The sequence below is a fragment of the Coptis chinensis genome, chromosome 3 (assembly GCF_015680905.1).
Source record: "Coptis chinensis isolate HL-2020 chromosome 3, ASM1568090v1, whole genome shotgun sequence".
Taxonomy (NCBI): domain Eukaryota; kingdom Viridiplantae; phylum Streptophyta; class Magnoliopsida; order Ranunculales; family Ranunculaceae; genus Coptis; species Coptis chinensis.
Genome location: NC_141458.1, coordinates 110,170,749 through 110,194,110, shown reverse-complemented (window position 1 = coordinate 110,194,110; position 23,362 = coordinate 110,170,749). Strand labels below are relative to the sequence as shown.

The following is a 23,362-nucleotide window of genomic DNA, read 5'->3' as shown; positions in this document are numbered from 1 at the left end:
GCTCTCATATGTGGTAAGTAAATTGGAAAATGAAAGCATTCATTCCTTCTCTTGTATTTTTATTTTTTGCTTGTTTTATGTTAAGCTCTTGTAATAGTTTTAATGGTAGCAACACTTATGTTTTTCTAAATTAAATCTACATTTCCTTAAGGCAAAGTTAGTTTCTTCTCTTATTCTTCTTCTTGCTCTTTCATAATAGCATAACACATAACATATGAGCATTGTAATCCCATGATCATGAGCTAAAACCTTCATTTGTAGAAGGTTAATGAAGCTCATGTGAGAAATAATTTTTGTTATTGATTTCTAGTTATTTGTTTAGGACAAATAAACTAGATTTTATATCCTACCCCAAAATGGTAGTTTGTGTAGAGTCTAGTTAGGAATTGAGGTGATTTCTTAGAAATAAGTCATTGCTTTTGTTTCTCATGCTAGCAATATGATCTTAGAGATGAGTTATATTGTTAGTGATCAAAACTCTAATCTTTATTAAGATTTGTCTATGAATTATAAGAAAGACTAAAGATACAATAAACTAGATTCAATCAATAGAGGTTTGTCTTCACATGAGTAGATTTAACTTTTCACACCTTTCTATCTATCTATATCACTTTTTTTTAGTGGTGCATGTTTACGTAACCTTAATTTAAAAATCTAAAAGTAAGCTAAGTAGTTTTAGTATAACTCAGTCATCAAAAATCCTTCTCACTAGTTTCCTTTGAACAAACTCTAGTTGTAATAATGTCATCCTTGTCTTAAGTTGGAACGAATCCCTTACTCTAGCAATACACACGAAGAACGTGAGTAATTAAGGAACTTGAGTTAGTACCAAAACGGATAAAGAATCTTCAATTCTTTACACCGCAAAAGTGTTAACATCATTCATATATCCCAAATATGTATGAATATATTCCAATAAGTGTTCTTACTCATTATACAGTATATTAATGTATGAACAATGACTGATTGTTCATACCTTAAATAGGTAAGAACAATGATTGTTCATACTCCAATATGTGTTATTACTGATTATATATTATGTTGAGATACGAACATTGATTGTTCATACTCCAATAGGTGTTTTCTTACTGATCATACATTATATTGAGGTATGAAAAATTATTGCTCATATTGAGGTATAAATCTACAGTGATCATTCATACCCCAAATAGGTGAATGTTCATATTCCAATAGGTGTAATTAGTACTGATTATACATTATGTTGAGGTATGATTGTTCATACCTTAAATATGTATAAACAATGATTGTTCATACTTTAATAAGTGTTTTCTTACTGATCATGCATTATGTTGAGGGATAAATAGTGATATGAACAATGATTATTCATACTCTAGTTAATAGGAGTTTTCACTAATCATACATTATATTGAGATATGAACAATGATTGTTCATAACTCATGTTGAGGTATGAACAACGATTGTTCATACTACATATGCCGGGTCGTTTTGGTTGGGTTGGGCCGTTTTTTTATTTCGCGTCAGGAGTAAACTTGACTTTTTACCACTCAAGTCGTTACGACTCGAGTCGTTTTTAATTTTGCGTCAAGAGGGGTCCTAGTGAGTGATTATAAAAAAGAGAGTAAAACTAGTGCGCATGAGAAAGAGTGGTGTATAGAATCTGGGCCACTCATATCAGCAAAAAGTACTGGTGTATTGCTCCACAAAGTAGTGTCCAAGGGGCAGAAATCCAACGTACCTATACACCCTACGCACCCTAAACGTCCTCATAAAAAATAAAAAAAAAGGTGAATTTGAGAGTGATTTTTTCTTGTTTCTTTGTAGAGTTACTCTCTGTTCGAATCTAACTAAACATGAATTGATCGAGTATACCTTAGCAAACGTTTGCTCACTTGCCTTCACACTCTCTGCTAATGGACTGAATCAGTAAGCTATCATACTAAGACCATAAATATAATTGAATCACGTGTGTTTTTTTTTTTTAAATTATAACCAAATGACCGACTATTAAAGAAAAACAGAATTGATTTTCAGCAACTGGATTAGTGTATGAGGTCACTGAATAATCAGGTCAAGTCATAAAACATTTACAGCAATGCACTTCCCTGATTAAGAAATAAATGTGCATAATCGATACCATGACCCTGACAAAGAACCCACAGAATATATCCAATCTTAACTGGAGAATTCTAAACGGAATTGTGTAAAATTTTGCATGATCTAAGCACCCATGGGAGAATGAGCACTGGCTTAAGCTTTATATGGTGGAGGTCTTATTACATAAAAGTCAAACAGACGATTTTATGTTGAGATATATTCCTTTTCCATTTCCATCAATCTTTGACCATACACCGCCCCTCGGTTGTGCGATTAAACACACATATTAATCACACCCTTAACTAAGTATGAAATTATTTTTGGGACCAATAAAAATAATAGTATTAAACTTACATCTTTCATCTATGGTATATTCGTAGCATATTTCAAATTCAAAATGTTGCTCATCTTATCCACATGCAAATTACTCAACTCAAGTGCAGTTTTGTTATTTTAAAGCGATACTTTTTTTGTAGTTATGCATTGCGAAAACCATCATAAATCCAAGTACCCTTACACTAAACTCGCGAACTGGAAGTGGAAGTGGCACCGACAAGAACACTCAAATTCACAAACCAAAGGCCAAAATTTTTAGTCTTAGCTCTTGAGCATTTTCCTCGTATTAAAATTAGCTCATCTTATCCATTTATCCATGCCCGGATTTGAATAACCAAGGTTACCAAGTCCAATCCAGTCCCAAACTAGCTTTGCCTGTTAATGCCTACTCGTAATAATATATCAGCTAATATTATGTTTGCGTATTTGAAATCAAGATCTCATCATATTTAGTTCATCGAAAAAAAACAAGATCTCCTCATATTTTGACTAGTCAAACTGTCAAAGTCTTCATGTAAACTGTGGTGAGTGGTGACACGCTTTATACATTTTATCCTAGAATCGACTTAGCAATCAAGCAAACATCTATAAATACCATCACTACTGCAACTTTTAGTACAAAGTCAAGAAGTATCCAAACATGAAAAAAACCCATCTTACTCTCCTTCTACTGTCAATCTTAGTTTCTTCTCTCCTACCACATTCTCTCAAGGCCGCAACAGGACGGTGCAATCCAAGTGACTACAAAGTCCTCTTGAAAATCAAACAGGCCCTAGGCAATCCTTACCACCTTGCTTCATGGGTACCCAATACCGATTGTTGTGATTGGTATTCTCTCCAATGCAACGACACGACTAACCGGGTTGTGGAACTCACTATCTTTTCGGGCCAAATTTCTGGCCAAATCCCATCGGAGGTAGGCGATTTGCCGTACCTCGACAATCTTACTTTCCGAAAACTATCAAATATTACCGGCCCAATCCCTCAATCCATTACAAAACTGAAGAGGCTTAGATTTCTTCGACTAAGTTGGCTCAATCTCACAGGTCCAGTACCAGATTTCATTAGCGAACTCTCCAATCTCATCTTCCTCGAATTAAATTTCAATAAATTTACCGGTCCCATTCCATCCAGTTTTTCGAAATTTACCAAACTTGGTGCTCTCCGTTTAGACCGCAACCAATTGTCCGGATCCATACCCGAGTCATTTGGGCATTTCAAGGGGTCCGTACCCGATTTATACCTATCTCACAACCAACTCACAGGCCCAATTCCTAAGTCGTTTGCGAACATGGCTTTCTCAACAATCGACTTGTCAAGAAACAAGCTAACTGGTGATGCTTCAATGTTGTTTATACCAAATGGTTCCAGTGTGATTATCGACATATCTAGGAATATGTTGGCATTCGATTTCTCGAAAGTGAAGAAGTTGTCCATGCAGTACTTGGATATGAATCATAATATGATCTATGGAAGCATTCCAAAGGCGATAGTTGATGATGCGAATTTGCAGTTTTTCAATGCCAGCTACAATAGACTTTGTGGTGTGATTCCAACTGGAGGAAATATGAACAGATTTGATTACTCTTCATACATCCATAACAAATGCTTGTGTGGACCACCTTTGGCCGCATGCAAGTGAGCATCACGGTATTGTGCACGTGTGGTTCACTGGCCATTTGGTTGCTACCTGTGATGTCTATATAACGTTGGAACTTGTAAGAAAGAGGTCGAACCCCTCATTGGTTTACTTGTTATGTTATTCATAATTGCTCCTGTGTACTATTTATTTGTTTTGTAATAAAAGCTTTGAAAGAGTAAAGATCCAGAAAATATCCACACAACTATAAAATTGTTGTGTAAAATATCCACGCAACTATAAGATTGTGAATTTGTGATGTAGGACATAAAGTGACTATTTTATTTTATTTTCAAGGTTTAATTGTTATTGGTAAGACATTGACGCTGAACAATTACCATATCTATAAATATGATTTTTCTAGTATTTTGTAAACTAACCCAATATAATTATTATGATTTGATTATTATTTAAGAAGTCTTTTAATTAAGTTATCTTTGTTATTATCTATCTTTCTACTCTTAATCTTCATCTTCTTTTTACTTATGTTTTTGTTCGTTTAAATCTCTTTTCTTTCTTCTTCAATTTTCTACTAGTCGAGATTTTCTAATCTATTTCTTCTAAAATCTCTACTTTAGCTTGGTCTACATTAGATCGAACCTAATAATTTAGGGGATTGAAGTCCATACTTTTGTCCATCACATTGAACTATATGAGGTCACTGCATAGTGCATAATGATCAGCTCAAGTCATAAAACATTTACAGCAAGATTCCTGGCATATATATCTAATAAAAATGCTTGGTTGGGGGGTCTCACAAGTTGTGATACGTAGATCCAAAGTCTTATAAGATATGTGCAGTTTGAAATGTTAATTTGAAAGAGTACTGAATCATCGTTGATTTGGTCAACAATAGCTGCTTTGTGGGTTGGGCTTTTATCATTTAGTTGGTTGGGGTTATTTTGGGCCTAATTTGAAGCAGTGTTGTGCGCACGGATTATATACTAGTAGATAGGGGTGGCAATGGGTCGGGTTGGGTCGGGTTTGTGTCGTGTCATATTCAGGTCATGTGTTAAGAGAGCAAATCCAAACCCGACCCAATTACTAATCGTGTCGAGTTAGGGTGATAAAAGGGTCGGGCCGGGCTGTCGAGTTAGGGTGATAAAAGGGTCAGGCCGGGCTAGCCCGGGCCTCAAACCATAAAAGTCTTCATAATTGAGGGCCGGGTCAGTCCACCCCTATTTTGTATTGAGGGCCGGGTCGAATAAAGTCAAACATGAAAACTTAAGCCCTTAACCCGCCCCTTGACCCTCATTTTTGAGAGCCAAATAAGGGTCGAGTCGGGCCCTGTCTAATTATACTTTACTAGTTTATTTTTATTTTTTTGTGATTTTTTATTTATTTTTATCATACTTTGATTATGTATATCAATTTTAACTCAGTATATAAACTAATTCTTATGCCTTTAAAATATATATATATATCGGGCCGGCTAGGTAGACAGCAGAATTTCGGACAACATCCAAACAGCAGAATATCAGCCGTTGGATCAAAATTAATCAGATCAAGATTAAAAAACGATATTTCAAAATTTGCTTAACATATGATAGTTCACCTCACAAAATACGAAATTACGAAGGGTTTGAGTTTCGAAATTTCCTCCCAGCAAACAACAAACTACGATCACACGAGGGTTTTGAATTCTCCAAATTCATACAAACTAACAAACAACAAATCATCAACAAAATCAAAACCACCTAAAAACCCAAAATACGAAATTACGAAGGGTTTGGGTTTCCTTTGACTTGCTATTTCTCTCACCTATTCCTCTCTCCAAAATCATCTCGCTCACACTTCGTGCTTGATTCTTAATTTATCTGGTAAGAATTTTTCGTTTATAGTTCGATTAGTTCGAAATTTGTGTTGGGTTTCATTTTGTTTTTTATTGCGATTTCAAAATAGAAAATAAAAAATTTGTTTGGACACTTTGCTGATCCTTCCAGTAGATTACTTATTTATTGAAATGGATATTGTGCTTAAGTTGTCAAGAAAAGAGATGTTATTTTTATGACAATCACATATGTAGCTTAATTTGATCTTCCGCTCCCTTCAATCATATCTGGCAGAGTGTAACATGCACTTGGTGATGATGAAGCGAGGAAAAGGAATTTTAGTGTAAAGATTGAATTTTTATTTATTTTATCTTATAATCTTGGGTGCTTATTTGTAGTTTATATTCTAATTGAATGTGTGTAATGAAATAGGTAGTTTATATTCTAATTGAACTTAAGAATGCTTTTATGACAGCTCTTAGTACATGAGAGTGTTCACATAACTGTTTTCTTATTTAACCCACTTGCATTGTTTGATTGCAATAAGTTTGCATGGATTGATCTTTACCTGTCCATATCAATAAGCTATGAGGGCTATGAAAGAATAGATGTTTAGGGTTCTCCAAGTATAGGAAATCTGACTCACTTAATGTGAGTCCTTGTTTAAATTGCTTTTCACCAAGTATGGTTTTGCTTGTTACTTATGTTGTTTAGTTTTTTTCATAAGTTTTTCTAAGGGTATATATTGGCCGTGGAATTGTGGGAAATTTGAGTGTAAACACATTAACAGAGGCTTTACCTTAGTGTTTTTTTTTTTATTAATTGTTTTTACATTTGATTAAAAAAAAATTATCTCTTTAATAAATACTGAAATTCCATCAAGAAATGGGGTGCCCAATATGTGGAAGTGTATTGTTTAAGAGAATTTCAAGAACATCAGCGAATCCTGGACGTCGTTTCATCGTCTGCGAGAAACATTTGGATCGTCTTCCGAGGGAAATGAGATGTACTTTCTTCAAGTGGAATGATAACGAGGACAATTATGGAAGTTGTTCGTCATCGAATATCGAATCAAATTATTGTTCTGCTACTCCAGTTTCAACTGAGAGTCCGGTTTCTACTTACGCAAGGAAGATAACGACTGATTCAGAAATTAATTTTATCGGCATTCGTATAATATTTAAATTGTTGTTAGTTTGTCTTATCTTAGTGGTTATGTGTTTGATTAAGTATCTAGTTAAGGTGTTATGCTCCTAGTTAACGTGGTTATGTGTAGATTGGGCAAAGAGCATTTTCTAATGTCTTAGCTGAGAACGTAAAGTTTGCAATAGTTCTCATTGCATTTTTTATTTCTAGAATTTATATTTCATTCGTTACATTCGCCTCTTGGTTACATGCAGGAAAACACCCAAGATTTTGTCAGTTGATCGTAGAATTTGCTAAGGTTTGCATTTATGCTATGCCCTTTTTTCAATTTGACTTGAAGTTGGGCATTCCGTTTGTAGTGTACCATGAAACCCTTTTTCGTTTGTTTGTAAGTTAGTCTTGTTTGTAAGAACGGAGTTTGCAAAATGTAATCGTTTGTAAGTTAGTCTTGTTTGTGAGAACGGAGTTTGTAGCCCCTTATGTTATTGAAATGGTTTAGACAAACTGCCATTGGATAGCGAATGAAATATGAGAGATGTAGAGCAAAGCTCCAATTTTGTTATGTTCCCTGGCTTTTCGAGTATTTTGGAAACTAGTTGTTATTGATAGGTAAGTTGTGTGTTCAATGTCACTTAATTTAATTTTTCTTCTTGTCGTGTTTCTGTGTGTTCGTATTTGTGTGCCTATGTATACAATAACAAGCTCTAAACTTAAAACTGCACATGCCAATATTACTTGAAATCAGATTAGGAATTTTACCTTATGGTGTTTCAATTTTATTACCTTACTTGAAATATTGTTTCAGTTTTATTAACAACAAGTTATTGACTTGCTATCGTTTATTATTGTTATTGTTATCGTTATCGTTATCATTATTGTTATCGTTATTATTATTTTTGTTATTATTGGTATTGTTATTATTCTTATTGCTATTTTCTATGTTGTTGGCAGTTAGGAATGATGATGAAATGGGGATAAAGGTGCTTAGTTTTGTTGGGATAACTATTACTGGGGTAACTGTGTTGTTTTTAGTGGTTGGATAAAGGTGCTTGGCATGGAAAGGCTAAAAGCAGAGTTGCAAGCATGCGGATTGAAATGTGGGGTACTTTGCCGAGCATCTTTGCCGGGGCTCTTCTGCGCCAAGACTACTCCTTTAGAGATATTGCCCTAAGTTAGCAAAGAAATAAATGGAATCTTTCTCTTTGGTGCGTACTAAATGGAGAAAAGAACCATTTGCTTAAATAGTTTGTACTTTTGGAAGCTCTCTTCACCACTTAAAACCAGTATTGCAATTCTCAGTATCTATGCTCTTGAGCTCCTCGATATTGAGCAAAACTAAGAATTGAGAGAATTACTTTCGACCTTTGCGACCATCATCTTTTCATGTATAAAAACACTTGCGTTTCTTGTGAATTAGTTTGTTGGTATGCCTCCAGTATATTTTTTTCTTAATTATATGGTTGATCGAGCTTCTTGTGAATTTGTGATAGATGATATTGGGTGTTGGTTAATATCAGGGGAGTTCATCTATGATATTGGGTATTGAGCTGAGCTTCTTACATTTATGATATCAGGGGAGTTCATCTTGGCTAGGCGCCAAAAGGAATTGGCTTGCTCTTTAAAGGCTAGCTTCTCATATGCAGTTCGAAATAAACTCTCACAGAAATAACCAAAATTCGAAATACAGCAAAAACTAATATGCAGTTCGAAATTTGGGCTATGTGACTTGCAACATCTTATTGATTCTCTGACAGAACTTGTTCTGATCAGTTTCTAGTCTCTATATTCTCTGACATAACTTGCAACATCTTATTGATTCTCTGACATAACTCCATCTGATAAGTTTTAGCTTATTGAGCTGGGCTTGGACCTATCTCTGCACTAAAAATAATTATGTATGCAGAGATACAAAACTTGCACCAAAACTTGCAGAGATACAAACACATCATACAAAACTCTGACAACCAAAACTTGCACCAAAACTTTGACAGCCAATACAAAATACAAAATACCAAATGCAATAGTATGGTCATTAATACAAAATTCAAAATTGGATTTGCTATTACACACCCTTAACTCTGACAGAACTGAAACTAAAAACTCTGACAGAACTGAAAACTCTGACAGAACACACCCTTAACTTTGACAGAACTCAGCTTGCATCAATAACCAATCCTTCACAACACCAGCTACATTCATCGTAAGTGCCGAAGTCTTCCCAACAAGTAAAAACACCGTAAGATAAGCATCAAAGGATCGAAGGATCAGTTTACACAAAATGGCAAAGAATAAATTCTTCAGAAGCATCGAGTACGTATTAACCAACAAACCAAGCAACCTAGCAACCAAAAATACTTACATTTCACAAATTACATCTTATTTTTCTCCGGACAATTTCTCGAGTCATAGTTAGCAATCTTTCCACAGTTTCTACACATTCTTCCTGAATTGTTTAGAGCTATCTCTTTGGGGGATTTCCATCTCTCCGCTTTCTTCTTGCTCCCTTTTGTTTGAGAAATGCTGGGATTCAAAATCAATATTTGAAATAAAGATTTGGAAGTCAAAATTAAATAATTTTTTATATCAAATTAAACATTAAAATAAATCAAATAACATTAAACACTAAACCGATATCAAATTAAACATTAATATCACAATCATAACTTGTGAGGTATCAACCAAAGGCTCTTTAACTATATCATCTTCATTATCTTCGTCCCCTTCGTTGGAAGTATTATTCAACATTGAAACATGCTTAGCCATTTTATCCATCTTTTCTATAAAATATGAATAAGCCTCAACACTATTCCCCGCATCGTAAGCCACTTGAGAATCAACCTTGATATAATGAGCCACTCTCAAAAGTTCATGGTTTTCATGGCAGCCCACTAATCTAGTATGAAACTCCGCTTTATACGTGTTTGCCTTTTGAATCCATCGTTTCAAAAGAAAATGCCTTGGAATCTCTTCAATCTCGTAACGCTGAAAAAACTTTAACATGTGACCACAAAGTAACCTCATAAACTGAAAATGCTTACATTCACAGTCTCCCTCTAAGGTTCCTCTATTGAAACTCACTTTCCAAATGGACTTTTTCTGCGGGTCTCTGAATTTCACCATGTAGCTTCCGGTTCCATTGTTGACAATCTCGTCCCCATCAAATTTGTACTCCATCTTTGTCTTGTCTAATTGCTCCTTAAATTTATTAAATGCATTAATCGTATAGACCTTCGCAGCATGCATAAGGAGGAAAGCATCGTTAGCCACAATTCATGAACTATGCTCAGTGCGGTAATCATCATCTCTTTCATTCCTAGCAATCAAAGCCAAAGATCTCTCATTACCATATACAAACTCCATCAGCATAGTGCTCGAATTTACGAATTGGTCGTAGTGAGAATTCATCGATTCACTCCTCCCAGTCGTATGCATGCCAGCAAAAAATGTGTCACTGAGATAAAAAGGAACTCATTTCTCTCGCATATTATACATTTCTGTCAACCAAGGATTTTCAGACAACTCATTCTTCTCTATTATTGTACACCATCTTCTTTCAAAATCAGCAATCTTATACGAGTAAGAAATAGTATTTTTCAGGTCAGTTACCAGTGTCTCAATTTTAGTAAAGGACAGCTTCTCTTGAAATTTCTGCATAATATGCCAAAGACAGTAACAATGACGAGTATCAGGGAACACTTTTGCGATGGCTGCAGTCATCGCTCTATCTTGGTCAGTGATGATTGTAGTTGGTGCACGACCACCCATGGCTGCAAGCCAGGCCTTAAACAGCCATATGAATGTATCTTCTGTCTCATCAAGTAACAACGCACAACCAAACTGAATCGACTGCATATGATGATTGACTCCAATAAAATGGGCAAAAGGCATAGAGTATGCATTCGTACGATATGTGGTATCAAAAGAGACAACATCCCCGAAATACTCATACTGCACTCGAGACCTCCCATCAACCCAGAAAAAGTTTATTGCAGTCCCATTTTGATCTAGATCAATAACGTAGTAAAACTGGGGATCACAGGTACTCTTCTGCATAAAATATTTAAGCACGGCAGTTGCATCACCTTTTTTAGGCATCTTTCTAGTCAAACTATAATGATGGTTCTAACAATCCTTCTCTGTAAACCCAACTTCTTCCCCACTAAAAACAGTTGCAACTTTACCGACAGGTAAACCATTTTCACCAAAAATCTCAGTCAACTTCTTTACTGCTTCAGGCATATTTTTATTCGATCTCATGCAATTTCTCTTTGCTGGACTAACCAAATTGTGGCTATGGTCATTTTCAACGCAGCTTACATAGTATGTATCTTTGTTTTTTTTTTTGTAACACACATTCTAGCGGGGCAACTACACTTGACAGTGCTAATATTTCTAGAAACACCCACTTCTCCCACTTCTCTATTGTTATGGATCCCTTCACGTGAACAAACTATTAAACAGCCCCTAGCCAAATCCACACCGGTTTTTCGATCTGTCGACCGAACACGAGTCTCAAAATCCCTCTTGTTGACCATAATGTCTGTAGTAAGTCTTTGCGTCGTCAACACTACTAAAAACCATACCTACAAACGGAGCAACTAGTCTATCCGGGGATTTATTCGACAAAGACCCAACAACTACGTCATTGTCGATACTGATTATTACATTATCTCCCATTGACTCCATTTCTAAATTTTGGGTTTGAGTTCAAATACTGAAAAGGCAAAGCTAACAACTGAAATTCAACATACCATATACAATTGAAATTGATATCCACAAACTACTTCGCCCATGAAATTTGGATTTTTGGGTTTTGAATTTTGGGTTTTTCGGTGGTTTTGATTTTGTTGATGATTTGTTGTTTGTTAAGTTTGTATGAATTTGGAGAATTTAAAACCCTCGTGATCGTAGTTTGTTGTTTGCTGGGAGGAAATTTCGAAACCCAAACCTTTCGTAATTTCGTATTTTGTGAGCTGAAATATCGTATTTTGTGAAGCAAATTTCAAAATATCGTTTTTTAATCTTGATCTGATTAATTTTGATCCAACGGCCGATATTCTACTGTTTGGATGTTGTCTGCAATTCTGCTGTCTACCTAGCCGGCCATATATATATATATATATATACGAGTAGGTTCTTAAAACATCTATATTTTTGGATAATATTTAAGAGATAATATTCTTAAAACATCAACATTTTTGGATTTATTTATATATATGACTTATATTCCTATCACTCAATCAATTACAGAAAACGCATATGTTATGTTATGTTATGTTATAATCTATCCCCTATTGAAAACTAATTTAGTGATTTTTTTTTTATACAACTCAAATAATTAGAGTATAATACATAAATATAATGTAAAATAACAAGAAAATGTATGAGGGCCAAGTGAGGGCTTAATGAGGGTTGGGCTCAGGCTTCAAAATCTAAGCCCTAGCCCGCCCCTTATAAGCATGAGGGGAGGGCCGAGCCGGGCCGCCCCTTAAATCTGTGAGGGCCAACTTTTGAGGGATTGAACATGCAATTTTGAGGGCCAGGTCAGGGCGGGTTGAGGGCCTGAGGGCCAAATTATCACCCCTATGTCGAGTTTGTCAAACCCAAACCCAACCCGCCTACGGGTGACCCGTTAAGCCAGCGAGTCAATAATATATCAGTTTCGGATCAGATTCCCAGAAAACTTGTATACAAAATATTTACTATTTCACGATTTTATTTATCATATATATATGCATTAATTCTCAAAAATCATCCATAATTTAATTACATATTAATGAAAATTGAATAATTAAACATATATTTATTAAATTAATCAATATGATAGCTAATCCTTCTTCTTTTAGTCGTTTATTTTAGGTAGTTGGGATGATAGATGAGATTTTAGATCAGTTTTGGATTGGATTCAAAGACAACCTGTATGCAAAATATTTAGCATTTCACGATTTTATTTATCAAAAAAACATATTAAAAAAATATATATGTATTAATTCTCAAAAACCATCCATAATTCAATTACATATCAATGAAAATTGAATAACAAAATATATATTTATCGAATGAATCAATATGATGGCTAATCCATCTCCTTTTAGTCGCTTATTTTAGGTTGTTGGAACTTGGGATAATAAAACTTATCTTAAAACAAAACAGGTTATACAGGTCGCGAGTTGATGACCCGACCCATTAAACCCGAAAACTAATCGGGTCTACTAACGGGTTACTCGGGTTAATATATGTGACCCTAACCCTACCCATTTATTTGACGGATTCGGCAGATCAACTCTTAAACGACCCAAAAACCTTTTTTTCCAATCCAAACTCGCTAATTTCGTGTCGGGTTAGCGGGTCGTGTACAAAACTGCCACCCCAGATAAATAAAAAAAAAAATACTTATATCAAAACGGAAATGTGTAAAATATCCAATCTTAACATCAAAGAAATCAAAACGGGAATGTGTAAAATTTTGCCATCCCAAAAAGAGAATTGAGCATTGGCGTAAGCTTTATATGGTGGAGGTCTTATTACATATATTTGTCAAACAGACAATTTTACGTGGAGATATTCCTTTTTCCATTTCCATCAATTTTTTACTATACACGGCCCCTCGGTTGTGCGATTAAACACACAACACACACATTAATCACACCCCCCACTCGTAGCTCTTGAGCATTTTCCTCTTATTAAAATTAGCTCATCTTATCCAGTGCCTGAATTTGAACCAAGTCCAGTCCCAAACTGCCAACTGTTAAAAGTATAGACATTTGGTTTTGCTCGTTAATGCCTACATGTGATATTAAAACCAGCTAATATTATGATTGTGTATTTGCATTCAAGATCGAGTCAAACTCTTCATGTAAACAGTGGTGGCACGCTTTATAAATTTCATTCATCCTAGTAGAGCAAATTAGCAATCGAACAAACTCATATAAATAGCTTCAGTGCTTCACTACTGTAACTTATAGTACAAACTCAACAAGTATATCCAAGCATGAAAAGAACACATCTCACTATCATTCTATTGTCAGCATTCTTTGTTTCTTCTCTCCTACCACATTCTCTCAATGCTGCAACAGGACGGTGCAATCCAAGTGACTACGAAGTTCTCTTGAAAATCAGTAAGGCCCTAGGCAATCCTTTTCCTTCGTGGGTACCCAATACCGATTGCTGTGATTGGTATGGTCTCCAATGCAACGACACTACTAACCGGGTTGTGGAACTCACTATCTTTTCGGGCCAAATTTCGGGCCAAATCCCATCGGAGGTAGGCGATTTGCCGTACCTCGACAATCTTACTTTCCGAAAACTATCAAATATTACCGGCCCAATCCCTCAATCCATTACAAAACTGAAGAGGCTTAGATTTCTTCGACTAAGTTGGCTCAATCTCACAGGTCCAGTACCAGATTTCATTAGCGAACTCTCCAATCTCATCTTCCTCGAATTAAATTTCAACAAATTTACCGGCCCCATTCCATCCAGTTTTTCGAGCTTTACGCCTTTACCAAACTTGGTGCTCTCCGTTTAGACCGCAATCAATTGTCCGGATCCATACCCGAGTCATTTGGGCATTTCAAGGGGTCCGTACCCGATTTATACCTATCTCACAACCAACTCACAGGCCCAATTCCTAAGTCGTTTGCGAACATGGCTTTCTCAACGATCGACTTGTCAAGAAACAAGCTAACTGGTGATGCTTCAATGTTGTTTATACCAAATGGTTCCAGTGTGATTATCGACATATCTAGGAATATGTTGGCATTCGATTTCTCGAAAGTGAAGAAGTTGTCCATGCAGTACTTGGACATGAATCATAATATGATCTATGGAAGCATTCCAAAGGCGATAGTTGATGATGCGAATTTGCAGTTTTTCAATGCCAGCTACAATAGACTTTGTGGTGTGATTCCAACTGGAGGAAATATGAACAGATTTGATTACTCTTCATACATCCATAACAAATGCTTGTGTGGACCACCTTTGGCCGCATGCAAGTGAGCAACACGGTATTGTGCACGTGTGGTTCACTGGCCATTTGGTTGCTAACTTGCTACCTGTGATGTCTAAAATCTCTAAATATAGTGTTGTAACTTGTAAGAATGGGGTGTTTACTCGAACACCTCATTGGGTTGCTTGTTATGCCATTCATAATTGGTCGTGTACTATTTGTATTGTAATAAAAGCTTTGAAAGAGTAAAGATCAAGAAAATATCCACGCAACTATAAAATTGTGATGTAAAATTTCCACGCAAATATAAGATGAATGTGATGTAGGGCATAGCGTCTTTTATTTATTTCTTCTAAAATCTCTACTTTGTTCTATATTAGATTGAGCATAATAATTTAGGAGATTGAAGTCCATCACATATAACTGTATAAGGTCAATGCATAGTGGATAATGATAAGTGTTAGAAAAAATGGGTTTCAATTGAAAGTCTATACTGTTGTGAACACATAGGACTTGGAATTGCACAAATTCATTGAGAAATGAATGATAAATTTGTCTCCCAAATTATCCCACTTGAGATGAAATGGTTGAGAAATGAGTGTGAAAAACACTTAGTCCCACGTGGGAAGAAGACCAAAATATTGTTGAGTTTATAAGGCCTAATTGAGGCTATTTGGGTTGGGCCCCAATGGGTACTATTAATTTTCCGTGGAGATGGAACCCAAGCAAGCTCAACAAGAAACATGCCCGGCCACCACTAACAGGTGGGCTGGGCTGGGCTGGGCTAGTTTATATTCTTTTAGGATAACCAATTTCTTAACAAGGCCCAATCTATTTGGGCCCATAAGACTTAACAATTTTACTTAAAACTCTAAAAAGATAAAAATATTTCCGAAATAGTGCAACGGTTCAAAATGTTGCATTATGCTAGACAACGGTTTGAAACGTTGTTTTATGCCGAAAAAGTACGGTGCGTCCTTTCGAAAAGTCACTATGTTGTTTCGAACCGTCACTGTGTTGTTTCGAAAAGACATTGTGTTGGTTCGAATAGTCACTGTGTCGTTTCGAAAATGCACCACTCTCATATAAATATCAGACGTTTTTGCATAAAGAGACATCGATTGAAAACCTCTCTTCTCCTCTCTGTTCTTAGTCAAAATACAATGTTGCGTTCGCTAATTCTGTAGAATTGAAATGCTGCTTTCCAAAGAAGGAAAAATTTGTTCTCTTTTGGGAGACAGTTTCCAATCCAACCTTGAAGCACCGTGAGGAGGAAAATTTGTCTTAAGGACATAGTGAATCTTCACTAGGCTCGGATTAAAGTTTTCATACGTGGTACATAAGAGAGAAATATTTGTACTATTGTGATAATTGGTAAAGTATAAGTATAATTTGGTTGTGGTTCCTAACAATAAACTCAAGTCATAAAACATTTACAGCAAGAATCCTGCCCTATAGATAAATAAAAAGAATGTTTACAGCAAATAAAACACTTCCCTGATTAAGAAATAAATGTGCATATATATATTCGTGATCATGACGATCCTGACAAATAAGAGTGCACAAATCTCTACTAGTAGCATATCCTATAATGATCGTGGCCTCTTAAATTCATCCGGGTATTTTTCTTACGCATAATACCCCTGGATGAATAATTAAATCAAATGTCTAGATATTTATTAATGAGGACTACTTTGTCTTTTTATGCCTTTATAAATTTTCAGTACCGATATTGTCCTTAAATTAAAATATTGCTTAACACCTTTGAATATGAGCAATCAGTCTTTTCATGTGGCGTTATATTAAAAAACCAATTTCACGCAATTTTGAATTGTACGCCTTATTATAAATGGCATTTAATTAGCAATAATTTAGTTATTTAATAAGATGTTAAGAAAAGGAAAAGTCTAACAGAGAATACAAAGCGATTCTTTTTCCTTCTCTCCCATCCTCCTCTCTTCTGTTTCTCATATTTTTTTTTCTCATTACAATGAAACTACTACTCTCATTCTTTTAATTTTGGGTTTCTCCCCGTAAAACCAAAGGAAAAAAAAAGTAGCCATCTATCGCTGGTGATCCGAATGGATTAGAAGCATTGAGTTAAATCAGCAGAGCACATGCGCATTGAAAGGAATGCACTATTTTATACTATGTCAAGTTGCATATTCTCTTCCTTACATTTTATCAATCTTTGATTGATGAAGTTCGTCATCACGTTACACGTTTTTTATATTATAGAAACACTTTTTTAAGTGTCAATTTTTATTTTTGATTTTTCTTCTTTCTACTATTTCCACAATCATAAAGATGATCTTGCTGCTTTAAAGTTGGAAATTGGGTATCATAAAAAAAAATGATAATCGAGAATATGACATGAAGCTTGATTTGATTGAAGTGTTCTGATTGTCCAAACATTCTGAAATGAGTTTGATAAATCTTGAAAAGTTCTTATTTTCATTTTGATTTTTTTTTGTTGAGATGCATAGTAGAATTGAAGTTCTACATTTGCTGAGGAAGAAGTTACTCAATCCTTTCAGGTGCTTTGAATTTTTCCCTACTATAATTGGACTTTGGCGCTCTTAGAGGATGGTTGAAGAAGATGAATCATGGACTCGGCAATAGCGAGTCAACTGGCTCAATCATGGTATGATTTTAGGACATCTTAATGTTTTCGTAACGTCCTCAATGTACTCTTTCATCATTAGCATTTTAGTATACTTTTGGCTTTCTGAAGTCTGAAATTGCTAGAATGTTTTGAAGCATATTTGACACTGAATTCAGGCTTGGATAATTCTAATGTTGTCTGTTGTAAAACTATACATGATCCAAGACTGAATGGCATTATGTATGCTGAAAGCAGAGTAGAAAGAGCAAGGTTTTTTTCCCAAAGTATAATGGGATGAGATCGTGGGAACACTGAATCATGCCCATTTCTAGGCACAAAGAAATGGAGAAATGGGTGCTTAGGTGAGTTTCTTATTTTGGCTTGATGAATTTATTTGTGTCCCCTGTTCAATTAAGGACTGGAAATTGAAATGGTATACATAATCCGTTAAATAGCTTATGCGAGAATGAAGTTGAATAATGAAAATTAAAAGTGAGTTGATGGTAAATTAAATTGGTGACTTTACTTTCTACGTTTGAATGGTGAAGAACATTGAATTTTGTGTTTTTTAAACCTAACTAAATTATTACGCTCAAAACATATATGAGATTAGGCTCGATTTTGTGCAGAGGGTCTTTCATCGAGTATTGTCCCTCACTATTCATTTCCAAAGAATTCGATAATTCATAGAACAGTGTTTTAACCCAGAGTAGTTGCCGCACTTTACATTCAGGTTTCTAAAACAATTTGCAAAAAAACACATTGTCTTGGTCAACTAGGTAATGTACATTGTCTTGAAGTGATTCGATTTAGATAATATGCATTTTATGGTAGCTTAATCCGAGTCGTTTTAGTGAATGCCCTCCCAATATATATATACAATCAACCCAAGTTTCATCTAGACGAGAAGGTATGTGAACAATATGCTATCAAGGGGGACGATGCAGATCGTGCTTTGCTTCCTGATCGAGAAGACACCTTTCTACGAAGATTTGGTAATTTTTGTCTAGAGAAACCATAGCTAGTAATTCGCCGAATTATTCACGAATTATTCGCGAATTATAAGGTTTGGCGAATAAAACGAATAATTCGGCGAATTTTTGAATGATACGGTTTAATTCGCGAATTGGTTTGGTCGGGCTTATAATTGCCTAATTATTCGCGAATTATTCACGAATTATAAGGTTTGGCGAATAAAATGACATTTGTATTATTTTTTCATGAATAAAATTGTAAAAATAAAAATAAAAACGTTATATATTTATATATCAAAATTTTAAATGTAAAATATATAGCCAAATTTTAAAGAAATATATTCGTATTATACCCGTTTAAAACACGTATATCATATTTTTACCGTTAGCGTTTTATTGGACCGAATATTTAAAAGTATTATTGTTGAAAATTTCGAATCTTAGGCGAATAATTGACGTACCGAACTTTTGCCGTCTACGAATTTACTAGCTATGAGAGAAACTGACCTACTTTTTGCACAAACACATTTTTGCATTTTAGAAGTTCAAACAATATTTAACTTTTTGCAGGCTACCATGGCTGTCCATCTTTAAAAGTTACTGATTGTAAGTTCAAAGTAAATATATTCTGAATGAATTTCATTCCCATCTTTAAAAGTTACTAATTGTCTTATTTCTACTGCATATATTCGCTGGTGGTCTGGACCCTAATGTCACTGAGGAGGAATTGAGGCAAATATTTGCGCAGTTTGGTGATCTTGTCTATGCAAAAACAATACCGGGTAAAGGATGCGGCTTTGTACAGTTTGGAACTAGGTATATTTGAATCACCCTTTTCATTGTATTACCCGGTTTTGTTTTACTTTAATTTATGTTTTCTTATATTTGTTGATTGATTAATTTATGTAGTACCCTATTTTGTTTCGTTTTAGACTTTAGCTATTGTCTATTGCTTGTTTGTGACTTCCAAATTCTAAATATTAGAAGCATGCTACTTTTAGCACATTATTCTTTTATTTTTGCTATTAGCAATTTAAGGGTATAATGTTGTATCTCTGCATTGGTGATCAGTCATGATGGTCATTTACATTCATTGATATTCAATTTCTTTTATCTATATATTTGTCAATATTTAAGGTTTTAAATCTATGTTTTTCTGTCTAGGCAATCTGCGGAAGTAGTAATACAGAGATTGAATGGAACTATGATTGGCCAGCAAACCGTACACCTTTCATGGGGTAGAAGTATGATAGCTAAACAAGTAAATCCAAGATATATGCTTGCTATTGAATAGGGAGGGCCTTGAATTAGATTTCTATTTGTGCATATATATATGGTGTGAGGATGAAGTCTATAACGTTTTATTCTTAGAAATCATTGAATTTTGTTTACTGTAACAATTTCCATACTTGTGAACATTTTGAGGAGGTTGAGGATTTGAATAATTTATTCCCCAGCGGGTTTCAAAGCAACAAGTGCATGATGTTTCATTGTCACATTCCTCACATATTAATCATGACTGGAACACAATTGCCCCGCCTTCCTTCAAAGTTTTTTTCTTGATTTTTAACTTGCCAAATACTGTTCTAAAATGTTGGAGTTCCATTTTTACATGGCCATTGACCGATGTTTTACTGTCCAAATTACAGGATCAGCCTGGTGCCTGGGCTTAGCCATCAGATCCCAATCAGTGGAATGGTGCTTATTATGGTTATGGGCAAGGCTATGATGCATATGGTTACGAGGCTGCTCTAGACCCTTCTTTATATTCATACGGTGCATATGCAGGATATGGGCGGTATCCTCAACATGCAAGATATTTCAAACACTTAATTTGTCAAATAATCCTTATGTTTAACGCTTCTTTAGAGAATTTTTTTGGCATGTGTTTGATTGGCCTAAAAATTTGATTATTAGTGTTACTTCTTATTTATAGGTTTATGAAACACTCGAGAATTGGTGTGCGTCTATGTATTATGGACACTCCATATTTTAAAAATAATCCATGTCGGATATGTATCCATGTATTTGTGTCAAACATGACACACATGTATTGTATGTGATATACCTAATTTTTGGTACTTCGCCATATCGGACACTTTGTATCGGTGTCAGATGGGTATGCATACCCGTGTCAATGTAAATTAGGTGTGCGATAGGGGTGGGCAATGGGCCGGGTCGGGCTAGCCCGGCCCTAAACATTTAAAGCCCTTCAAATATTAGGGCCGGGTCGGCCCGGCCCTAAAGTCAACATAGGGTCGGGTCGGGCCGGGTCACAAGTCTAAACCTCAAGCCCTTACCCTACCCTAAGCCCTCTTTAAAGGCTTTAAGGCCGGGCTTTAGAATTTTGGCCTATATATTTTTTTTTTTTTTACTACATGGGTTTTAAAACTCATTTATATTACAAAATGTACAATAATCTACAAATTCAAAGTCCAACCAATCTAGTAATAATCCCGTATAAGTCCAAAAATTTAAAATGCACATCCACAATCTAATGAACTCAAGTACATCGAGAGTTCGAATTTGTTCTTCCTTGTACTCAAACCTCACTAAAATTACATTTTAAATTGAAATACATAGACAAATAATTATATTATCATTTTAAAGGAAGAAGTAATAGATATAAAGAAGAAACATAATAGTTTTGGTTAAGGGTCATGGAAGTTGTTAAATTATTTGTAATATCATAAATTATTTCTATAATAGATTTAAACAAATATAATATTATCTTTCTTCTAATTTAAAAGTGATTCAAGCTTTGTATATGGAAATGAAAATATTGGCTTTTGAACAAGTGATGGAGAAAGGTTTGAGATTACAAATGTCATTTTTCTGACAAATGTTGTTTTTTGGTTTCTATGTTACAAATGTCTGCTCTGTATTTTGCTTTAATGGTGTGGAAGGAAATCTTTAGTTTTAGACTTGGCTTGGATGTGAATAAAAATATAATTTATAAGAAATAAGTGAGAAAAGAAATTGAGAATAATAAGTTATGAACTTTGACTTGATGATCAAAGGAATAAAGTCTTATTTTTTATTAGGCTAGTGCTCATTGTTCTTCATGGTACATTAAGTTGACAAATTTTTGTTATATAAGACAAGTTATTGGAAGTACCCTTGGGTGTAAGTGATAAATTACAAAGAACAATGTTATTTTAATTGAAAATATTTAACAAAGAGTTGGACAATTATGGTATGTGTATTTATAGTGAAAGTGTGAAACAGGGCCGGTTAGGGCTTGGTTAGGGTCGGACTAATGAGGGCTAAATTAGGGTCGGGCCTATGTTTTAGAATCTTTAGCCCTAGCCACGCCTAGAAGACATTAGGGGCGGGCCGGCAAATTTCTAAACTCTGTGAGGGCTTTACTTGTGAGGGCTTTATAGGGCTTAGGGTCGGGTCGGTCAGGGCCGGGTTAGGGTCGTTAGGGCCAAATTCCCACCCCTAGTGTGCGATACTAGATTCAAACAAAGGAGGACTAAATGATGGAAGAAATTATCTATTGATACTTGGCCTCTATATATTATTTTTTGCATCTGTACATTTTAATTTTCTTTAAGATGAGCCCTGTTTCATCCTTTTAAATTTAAATTATGCAAGTCATGAAGGTATAATATACATGAATATAATTCCATTGGTAAACTTTTCTCAAGACATTTTATGCTTCTTGCTTTTCAGGCGGAAGGCATGCAAGAGATGGTAGCTATGGCAGGTGTTGTCCCATCTGTGGAGCAAAAAGAACTATATGATCCGTTGGCTACACCTAACGTTGACAAGTTAGTTTTTTTCCCCTTTTGTCAGCTTTCATAACTTTATTCAATCAGGTCTATTATTTACTTCATGGTTTGTGTCTAAATCTACACTCATTGTTAGCTCCTTATTTGCCAGGTTAAATTCTGCATATTTGGCCGTCCATGGAAGTGCTATGGTGGGGCGACCTTTGTGGTTGAAAACTTCAGCACTCTATCAACAAACTTAGCCTACTGATTCTAGTGGTTTTTCTTATTGGCGTGTTTGATAGGAAATCTTGATCTGGTTTCTCTATTAATTGAGAACTTCTTATTTTGATAGAATAAATGCTACTTTATTACTTGGTTGTCCATGGAAATGCCATGGTGGGGCAACCTTTATTATAGAAAACACTCTCGCTGTCTCACAAGTCACAACAACCTTAACTCGTGTGCAGTTTTGTATTCTGGTTAAATCCTTCTGGTGGTCTTTCTTATTTTGAAGGCAACTTTGGTGTCTTTACAAGGAAATCCTGATATGGTTTGTCTCAAATTATTGTGAACTTCTAATTTTGATAGGTCAAAATGCTGCTTACTTTGAGGTCCCTGGAAGTGCAATGGTGGGGCAACCATTATAGTTGAAAACCTTAACACCCTCACGACAGGCCTAGCCGCGTGCAGCTTGTACTTGGTTAGATCCTTCGGTGGTCTTTCTTATTTTGAAGGCAAAATTGGTGGGTTTACAAGGTATATTGAGCAGTCATTTGAGGAGCTTGATGTTTCTTAGTTAAGCCGTACCACTAATTTTCAGGCTAAGAAAGTTTTAATGTATACTATGCCCGTCTGCTTTATTTATAGGATTGTGTTTCTCTTTACCTGAACTTCTACGAGTAAGATGAATATACATCTTTATGGAGTTCAAATTATACATCTTCGATGAAGCTTTATGTTTCTTACAATTTGAATAAATGGTGTTAGTTTAACTTGCAAAATTCAGGTATACAATATTGAAGAGCAAGACACTTACCTATATCCTTCTTTAAATGTTAAGTTCATACCCTCAACAAGAAAATTTAGCAACCATAAACACAATTACGAACAGTACATCAATTTCCCCCCGAGTTGGTTACCAAATAAG

At 35.1% G+C, this 23,362-nt stretch overlaps 1 protein-coding gene and 2 pseudogenes across 3 annotated transcripts; all 3 read left to right on the top strand.

The window, feature by feature from the left end:
* Positions 1-2,997: 2,997 nt before the first annotated feature.
* Positions 2,998-4,245, top strand: LOC147512905 (polygalacturonase inhibitor-like). The gene has a single exon (XM_086595911.1). The coding sequence runs from the start codon at positions 3,053-3,055 to the stop codon at positions 4,052-4,054; it is 1,002 nt and encodes a 333-aa protein (XP_086452037.1). The 5' UTR covers positions 2,998-3,052; the 3' UTR covers positions 4,055-4,245.
* A 9,580-nt stretch (positions 4,246-13,825) lies between these two features.
* On the top strand, positions 13,826-15,263 carry LOC147512904 (polygalacturonase inhibitor-like; annotated as a pseudogene). The gene has a single exon (XR_015215131.1). The product of XR_015215131.1 is annotated as a polygalacturonase inhibitor-like (transcript).
* A 3,200-nt stretch (positions 15,264-18,463) lies between these two features.
* Positions 18,464-23,165, top strand: LOC147512903 (polyadenylate-binding protein RBP47B'-like; annotated as a pseudogene). Its single transcript, XR_015216102.1, has 6 exons — positions 18,464-18,517; positions 19,155-19,312; positions 19,661-19,757; positions 20,146-20,307; positions 22,175-22,272; positions 22,385-23,165. The product of XR_015216102.1 is annotated as a polyadenylate-binding protein RBP47B'-like (transcript).
* The last annotated feature ends 197 nt before the right edge of the window (positions 23,166-23,362 follow it).

Bases quoted from the DNA above. Each gene is read 5' to 3' on its own strand.
- LOC147512905 (XM_086595911.1), top strand. From the start codon at position 3,053: ATGAAAAAAACCCATCTTACTCTCCTTCTACTGTCAATCTTAGTTTCT.